The following is a 9,124-nucleotide window of genomic DNA, read 5'->3' on the forward strand; positions in this document are numbered from 1 at the left end:
CAGCCCTCTTCTTTTTCCAGGAGGCTAATGGCCCAGCCTTCCTGATTTGCTCACCCTTTGTTTATCTGAGGACACAGAAAACTCAGTAACGTCCCCCTGGCCTCACCCAGCTGCAGTCTGGGCCTTCCCAGTGGGGCCAACCAGGTGGGCCTCCTTGCCAGCAGCTGGAAATCCCACAGAACTACTCTAACTCCATCAAAAGCCCCTACTCCACTCAGCAGAAACCTGCTGCCAGCCGTCCCCAGTGAAGAACCCAGTTTCAAATAGGAGCCTGAGCCAGAGAATAGCTCCCCACCAAGGTACTGGCTCTATACCTCTCCCCAGAGCATCTGGCCTTTCTCCTAAAGATGGGCCCTGTTCTTTTCCCCCACTACCTCCAGACACAGCCACCTCCGCGTCTAGCCTACAGACTGATTTGAAGAGAACTTGGAGGCCATCTGGCCCAAAGCATCTTACATTGGAGAACCAGTCGCTCACAGTTGGAGCAGCCCCCAGTGTTATCACAAACTTTTATCTTCTACATAAGTCAATTCCAGCCACATCATTTCCTACCTTTTATCTATTCTATCTCTTGGTACCCAACACAGTGCCCAGTATAGTCTAGCAAGGTGGTTAAGCTTAAAGACCCTACATCCAGCCTCACATCCCTCCTCTACCACTTACTGGCTGGGTGGCTTTGGGCAAGTTACTTAACTTCTCTGAGCTTCATTTCCTCATCTTTAAAACAGAGGTCCTAACTGTACTTTTTCATACAGTCCTCATGAAGACTGAAGGAGTCAATGCCTGGGAAGTGCTTTACAAAGGGCTCAGCACATCATCAGTGGCCAAGAAAGGGAATCGTTCTATCCTCATCATCACTGCAAATTAACAAGGCTTGTTAACTGGATAGCCGAGCCACTATTGACTAACCCATGGCATTCAGCCCCCAAATGACCCTTGCAAAGTTTGTTGCTGCGCCAGAGCTGTGCCAGCACTGTGGGACCACAAAAGAACTTTGTCCTCTAGGAAGAGGCACTCTTGCAGGCAAGATAAGACCAATTCGCAAAGCAATTAGTAAAAAATACAAGATAACTTAAAAGTACTAAATTGTTTGGTGCAGACTATAATTGTGTTAATGATAAGAACCATTTGTACAGCATTTTAGCATTTACCTAGCATTTGGAAATACATTATCTCACGTAATCCTCAAAACAAACCCGCAAAACCAGGTAAGAAATGTAATTAGCAGATGAAGAAACTGAGTCTCACAGAGATGAGATGGCTTGTTTGTGATCACACCACCAGAAAGGACAACTTCAACCTGATTCTAACTTCATTTGTCACCAGGCTCCTTACTGTTTCATTGAGTGGGATGCGTGTGTGTCTGTACATGTGTGTGTGCCCACGTGTATGTTTACAGGGATGCGTGCTTCTCCAGACTTCATCTCACGTCTGCCTTCCTTTTACACTCAGCCTCAAGACTCCCTATGGCCAGAATATCCTGTAGTTCATGTTTCACGTCTATTTGTGCTGCGTCCAGTGACCTTATACTGGGCCTCTTTCATAGGTGTGGTGGCCTCTCAGAGCTGATAGGTCTCTGAGCCATCCAGAAGGCAGGGGATTTTGTGGCTCCTCTGAGCCCAACACTGCCCTCTGAGTCCCTCAGGAATATGTCAGCAAAGGATAAGGAACCTCTGGCTCTGCCTGCCCACGCTGGCCCTGGTGCAGAGCCAGTGCTGGTTACAGAGGCCCGAAAGCAGGGCTGCAGCAGCCCCTGGTGGGCCTGCTTGAGAAGTACAGCTGTGCTCCCCAGACCCATCCATAAAAAAGAGAGGGAAGGACCCAGAAGCAGGGCCGTGGCCTGGGGAACAATGGAGCCAGGTTACAGAAGACCGTGACCAGCTGCATATGACGTGGAGTGATGAAAACTACACATTGGATTTGAAGCCCCGTGCCTCGGTTCAAGTCCCAGCCTGTCAGCTCCCTAATGGTGCCACCTGGCAAGTTTCCTCACCTCTCAGCTCCTCAGTTTCCTCTTCTCTAAAATGCAGACAGCAGTAACACCGACTTCACGGGTTGCAGTCAGGATTAAATTAGTTAATTTTTATAAAGATTGCCTAGCATATTGTAGGTGCTGTCACTGCCACATTATGACTTCTGTGGGTCCTTGGGCAGTTTTGCTTTCATGGGCCTTTTCCTCCACAAAAATTATTTAAAATTTTATCGTACTACCACACTGGTATAAAGATGAATACAATCCAAGCTAGATTATATTCATTTTTTTTCTTTTAAAAGAAATTCAAACATTTTTATGAGCTTCTAAATGCATCATGACCCCACAGAATCGGGCTTATTGTGCCTAATGGATAACGGGGCCCTGGGGGCTCCATCACGTATGCTATTGTAGATGTTGAAGTGTCTCAGGAACCGTCAAGGGCTGTGGCCTGTGAGGATCAGAGTCATTCCTTTAGGATGCTTCTTCTATCCTCCTGTGTGTCCAGCATCCCTCAATGTCAAGTTGTCCAGTAAGAGGGTGCCCTCTGGTCTCTCCATTCAGTCCCTGAGCACCACAGAGATGCAGGGCTGGCATGTTCTGATGTGGGGATGTCAGGCAGAGATCAGCCTGGGCGACCAACTCCTTTAGGCCTTTTGGCAGGGGAGGAGGGTTCCGGGGGCCAGATACCCACTGGGTCCTTTCACAGCAGCCAAGTGGTAGCAATAGCACCCTCTAGTGGCCCCAAATCTCCCTCCATGCAGTGCCTGCCTCACCTGCCTTCCAGAGGGGACCCCAGTGAGCCGGGCATGAATGAGGCTTGTGTTGACATTCACATATTTGCATTTGTCTAAAAACCCCTTCAATCCACACAGAACCTGAATCCAGTAATATAACCAAACCCACAACTATGTGTGGTGGTTCATGTGTACAAAAAGCCAAGGTTAAGCTCTAGATCACTGCTGTCCATAGAAATACCATGTGAGCCACAAATATAACTTTAAATGACCTTATAAAAGGAAAATGATGAAATTGATTTTGATAATATATTTTATTTATCCCAACATGAAAATATTATCCTTTCAGTATGTAATCAATATAAAATTATTAATGAAATATGTTCGATTTTTTTCTTTCAAAGTCTTTGAAATCCAATAAGTATTTTACAACTGTAGCATACATCAATGTTTTATTTTAGTGTTCTAAATAAATTTTCATTGGAAATACTTATCTGTATTTTATATACTTCATAAAATTCACAGCTGAAAAAGCAGATTCACATACCAGCATTTTCCCAACATACTTAAAAGTTTTTCAATCACCAAACCAAGTAATAGTTTTGAACTTTAAATGTAAATTAATGACAATTAAATAAAATTAAAAATTCAGTTCCTTAGTTGTACTATTCACATTTCAAGTGCTCAACAGTCACACGTGTCTAGTGGCTACCTAACTGGACAGTGCGGGGGTAGATCATGAAAGCAGCAGAAGGAATTAAGCATGCCTTTGGGAAAATAAAGCACACCTCACAGTGAAAGAAAACTATTTGTGAACTTAAAAGTCCCCAGTCACGGTTTCGCAAATTAGAACGCACAGAAGTCTTACTTGGGAAATTTGAAAGAGCCACGGATGACCACCTCATGTCCAGAAATCAGCCTCTGGACATGTTGGGGCCCCACCCTGGAGTGTGCGTTTTAAGGAGGCCGCAGGGCCACACTCTGAGAACCACCGCAGTGTCAGGCAGATGTGTCATCACGGGGGCTGTGGCCCTGGTTCCTGGCTGCTTACAGAATGCACCAGGCACTGTGCTTAAACGGGACTGCCAAAGACGGGCCCACAAGACAACCCAATGGAGTATGGGGAGGACAGAGAAATGTAGTTTTTATTATTCCTTCATTCTTATTTTAGCACATGGTTTGTGTAATGTATACATAATTTAGTATCAATAAGTTGGGAGAATACATTAAAATTTTTTTAATCAATGGGGCAAATCCAAAAAGTTTCAGCCCACTGTGTTAAACAATGGTTCCCATTTTCAAGAAGCTTAGAGATGGGGTGATAATGCAGAGAACCATAAAATAGGATATGGGGGAAATATATACCTTAAGAAACCTACAGTTAAAGTTCTGACTTCAGAGTTCAAAAATAGGAATCATTATTTCTAGCTGGGCTGATGAGAGCCAACTCCATAGCAAACAAGACACAGGAACCAAGACTTCAATAGTCTGTGGGATGGGTCTTGTGGCTTCATCAAAGGACAGTCTCACAGAGGCAAGTGCAGGGTTGGAGGCATGGAGAGGGGAGAGTGGGAGTCATGTTTTCAGAGGAAAGAATGATTTGATTTCTCTGGGGCAGCATGATTCTGAAGGTACCTATGGAAATGTAGGCATCTGGGCTTTATTTAGTGGTCAACAAGGGATCATTGCTGCTTGTGGCTATGACATATGCCCTGGTTTAATAAAGTAGGTGAACCTGATACATGACGAACCTGATACATCAGGTGAACCTGATACATGAACTTGACTCAGTTTGCACCTTGAGGAGCACACTTCCCCACACCTCAACCCTGTTCCCTACCACCACCTGTGCAGGCTGCCCTGCTGCCTGCCCTGCTGTCCCCTTGACATTGGGCCAATCTGAAGCAGCTGGTGAATGTAGCACACACCACAGCACCACCAGCACCACTTGGCAGCTGCCATCCTTTGCCCACAAGCCATGCAGAGTCACCATCACACTGGATATGCACTTGTATTCTAGGGATTCCCAACATTTCAGCAGGGTAGAATAGAAGCAGGCAAGGACCCCTGGATAAACAGGCTCTGACACTGTGAGCCGCAGACCTATGCTAATGAAGTGAGCAGCCCCCACCTGCATAGGTTTAGGGTCTGGGATCCTAAACTCTGGAGCTGAGATAGACTCTGTACCTAAGGCTCTTCATTTGAAGGCCCTGAAGCTTTCACATGCAGCAGTGATGCCCCCGCACCGTTTGGCGGTGGGTAGGCACCTCCAACAACCATCCATAACCCTACCCAGCCTTCCTAGTGACCAGGCACCACACCGCCATGGTGAGAGCGCAGAACAAAGACAGCTGGCTCCAGACTCCACTGAGCAGCCTCCTGGGAACATCCTACACCAAGTCTTAACAGGGAGAAGATGCACAAGGCAGCTCAAAGGGCACCCCCTCCCACCACCACCACCACCACAGGGTCTGAAGCCTAAAGGATGCCAACTCCAGCCTGGCTATTCGGAGGCATTCAGGCAGTAACCCGTCCACCGCTGGCCTATGTCCTCAATTGTGTTCCGAAGTATCAGTGTCCAGTCATCACTTTTCCGCATTGGGGTACAGCGTGTCTCCTTTTTCTCCAGGGTTAAGATCTCCGAAGGAGTCTCTGGGGTCAGCCCAGCAGCCAGGACAGCTTCTGGGAACTTGGCTGCAGAGGCAGGGGCCAGACAACACCGGGGAGGGCTGTGAGGGGTGGAGTGGGTGGAAACAAGTGGGAGGGGGACAATAGATAGAAGGACAGGTACAGAAAGGAGAAGGGGAAAAGGGAGGGGAAGGAACAGTGGAAGGTTAGGGGTAGTGCGGGGCATGGAGGAGAAAGAGACAAACAGATGTTTAGTACGTTGAGCTTATCTCTACAATGACCATTGAACAAATTGCTTCTTTTTGTCAAAGGCCCAGCTCAACCGCCACCTCTCACACTGGCTGTCCCTGGGATAGCTATAATGCACCCTCTTCTGGGACCATGGTTCTTGGGGCATAGTTCCACAGAGCACCCATCATGCTCATTAAAGCCATTTATTCACATTACTGTCTCTCCTGCTTGGGGAAGAGGAGGAACCCTAAAAGCCAAAGGTTTCCCCCCCACCCAGAAGCCCACAGCCATACCTGGGCTGCTGCCTGTCCATCTGCTGGTAATGGTAGCTCACAGCCACAGCCGAGTGAGGGCACAGCAAGTATTGGTTCTCTTCCCAGCAGCGGCCCATGGTCTGGGTGATGGCCTCATCCGACACTGACTCAGATGTCACTGCCGCTGAAAGCTGACAGGTCCCAGGGTTAGAGCAGTGGAAATCAGGGAGAAAGGTGACCAAAACTACTATATAACAGAGCCAGTCGACACCAGAGACTCAAATGAAATGTTCAAATTGAATGGCTTAGATTCAGCTCAGAGAAAAAATCTGTTTTCCCACATTTCCCAGTTTTAAGCTGATTCACTCAACTTGAGAGAAGAATGCATTTGAGTTTCAGGTTAATAAACTGAGCTAGGATTTGGCTCATGAATCAACAAATTAGTATATAGTCTTATTCCACAACTGCAAAAACACAGAAGGTTAAGGGCATTCAAAGTTTCCTGGTGCTTTGTTGTTGGTGCACTCGTTCCTGAGGGCATGAGAACACCTTCTCGTCAGTTTCCACCCAGCTCATGTAGCACCATCTCTAGTAAACCTCCCTGCTACCCTCAGACAGAGAAAGACTCCCTTCTCGGTGTCCCTTCAATGTAGAGGGTTTATTTGATCATTCTCTGAAAATGTATTGTCTGCCTGCGACGGGCCAAACACCCTACATATACTCGACTGCAAAATGGTCATAGGGCATTATATATTGTTTGTATTAGGGCTCACAGAAGACAATGAATGTATTTTATTTATCTTTGTGTCTCCAGCACCTAGCGGTTTCTGGCTTACAGTATATATGTAATATGAATGATTGAATGAATGCTGTTTTAGTAGATGGAGTGTCTTCTACATGTACAGCCAGGGAGAGAATGAAGAACTGAAGGATATAGTGTCTTTCTTCATGGAGCACCTCCTTTACACGAGGAGAAAGAATGTGGATGTCAAAACAAACCATTAACCAAGTAAGTTGATCTCTGGTTGTGTTATGGTCTGAATGTTTGTGCCCTCCCCCCCCCGCCCCCAAAATTCATATATTGTGATGGTATTTGGAGGTGGGGTCTTTGGGAGGTAATTAGGTAATGAGGTTGAATGAGATTAGTGTCTTTATAAAAAGAGGCCAGAGAGCTAAGTAAAGCTCTTTCCACCATATGAGGATACGAGAAGGTGGCCATCTGCAATCTGGCAGAAGCCCCTCACCAGAATTCAACCATGTTGGCACCCTGTCAGACTTTCAGCCTCCAGAACTGTGAGAAATGAATTTGTGTTGTTTATAAGCCACCCAGTCTATGGTATGTTGTTACAGCAGCCTGAACTGACTAGGCCAGGTTACATCAAAAGCAGCACAGATTCCAGGAGACAGACATTCTGCTCTGATCTGTATGGGTGGCCAAGCCCAGAGAACTGTATCCAGTTCTGGGAACAAGCCTTGAAGATGGACATTGACCACTCAAAATTATGTCATGTAAGACACAGCTAAAGGAACCAGGAAGGCTTAGCAGGTAAATGGAGATCCTCTTCAAATATGGGAATAAGACTGCGCAGCAATGCACAAGCTAAGAAGAGCAGATTGTAGTTCAACATAAAGAGCTTTGTAATGATTAGAGCTGATGTGAGGTAGTGAGGTCCTGGTCCTGAAGATATACCTACAGTCGGATGATCACTTGGTGGGAATGTGATAGAGAAAATTAAAGGCAATTTCAACATATAAAATTGCTTTTTGTGGGGTTTTTTTTAAACACAAAATAAGTGACCATCACCAGGTGGCATTAAAATGAAAGCCATCTCTCCCAACTAGATTCCTCCTTAGATAAAATTTCACCTCCTTAAAAAAAAAAAAAGCTAATAGGACAAACTGGATAGACAGAGTGGCTTCCAGTTGTTATTACTGGAAATCAACAACAGTAATAAATATAAATAATAATAATTAATATATCAAGCTCTAGCTTGCCTGGCAGTAGTCAAAGTGCTTCATGGATATTATTTGACTTAAATCTTTAATAAGGCTCTGAGGTAGGCATTCTTATTATCCCCAGTTTACAGATGAGGAAACTGAGGCACACCAAGTTGAAGAATCTGGTTCAAGGTCCCACAGTTGGCTTGGAGTTGAGCCCCGTCTGACTCTAAGCCAATACTCTCTACTGCCTCTCTCATTCAATAAATGAATCCACATAAAGTGACTGCAAAAGTTCCAGATTCATAGTAGGTGCTCAAATAATATGTGTCCCCTTCGCTTGAACAGATTTTCAAACCCCAAGTCTGGTTGTGACTTGGCGCTGCACGCTTTCCGTTCTCTGTGATATGTGGGTGGTGACTGACCTTGCTTTGCAGCTCCTTAGGTAGACTCACACTTTGGGTCCTCTCAAACTGCTCCATGAGGGTTCTTGTCACCTGGCTGTCAGAATCAGATAGCAGCCAGAAAATCCTCTCCATGTTGTAGGGCACCTGGGCAGAAAGGCAGGATGTGTGTGTGTTGGGGGTGGGGGATGGGGTGGGCACTCTGATCCCAGCCCTGGTCCATCCCCACCCAACCAACGCCTGACCAGCTCTGCACACCTCCCCACAGGTCGCACCTGAATGTCCATAGCTGATGCCAAGGTTGGTTTGACAGTCTCCGACAGAGAGAAGTCTCCTCTCTGGACAGTCCTGTGGATGATGTCATTGAGGTTCACTGCCGCCACCAGGCGGATGGGCAGGCCCATCTTCTGGGCAATGCACCCAGCTTTGGACAAGAGAGAAGAACAATGGCTTCTTAGACATGACACCAAAAGCACAAACAACAAAAGAAAAAAATGGAGAACTGGACTTCATCAAAGGTAAGAAACTTTTGTGCTTTTGAATCTTTTGTGCTTAAAAGGACAGTATCAAGAAAATGAAAAGGTAATCCACAGAATGGGAAAAACTACTTGCAAATCATATATCTGATAAGAGACCTGTATCCAGAATATATAAAGAACTGTTACAACTCAACAATAAAAATACAAATAACCCAATTTAAAAATGGGCAAAGGACTTGAATAGGCATTTCTCCAAAGAAGACATACAGATGGCAAATGAACACATGAAAAGATACTCAACATCATTAGTTATCAGGAAACTACAAACCAAAACCACAATGACATACCATTTCATACCCATTAGGATGGCTAGAATGAAAAAGACAGATAACATGTTTTAATCAGGGTGTGATTCACTGGAACCCTCATACATTGTTGGTGGGAATGTAAAATGGTGCAGCTGTTATGAAAAACAGTCTGG

General features: G+C 45.6%; 1 protein-coding gene across 1 annotated transcript in view; it reads right to left on the bottom strand.

Annotated features, from left to right (window-relative positions):
- Window positions 1-3,131: 3,131 nt before the first annotated feature.
- THNSL2 (threonine synthase like 2) overlaps window positions 3,132-9,124 on the bottom strand; it is a 14,683-nt gene continuing 8,690 nt past the window's right edge. The window contains exons 5-8 of the mRNA XM_019663823.1: window positions 8,440-8,671; window positions 8,186-8,311; window positions 5,862-6,013; window positions 3,132-5,438 (exon numbers count right to left, since the gene is read on the bottom strand). Of these exons, the coding sequence (XP_019519368.1) occupies window positions 5,213-5,438; window positions 5,862-6,013; window positions 8,186-8,311; window positions 8,440-8,671 (736 nt within the window). The 3' untranslated portion in view covers window positions 3,132-5,212. The remainder of the gene's footprint in view (window positions 5,439-5,861; window positions 6,014-8,185; window positions 8,312-8,439; window positions 8,672-9,124) is intronic.

This window comes from Hipposideros armiger, unplaced genomic scaffold, assembly GCF_001890085.2.
Source record: "Hipposideros armiger isolate ML-2016 unplaced genomic scaffold, ASM189008v1 scaffold_406, whole genome shotgun sequence".
Classification (NCBI taxonomy): Eukaryota; Metazoa; Chordata; class Mammalia; order Chiroptera; family Hipposideridae; genus Hipposideros; species Hipposideros armiger.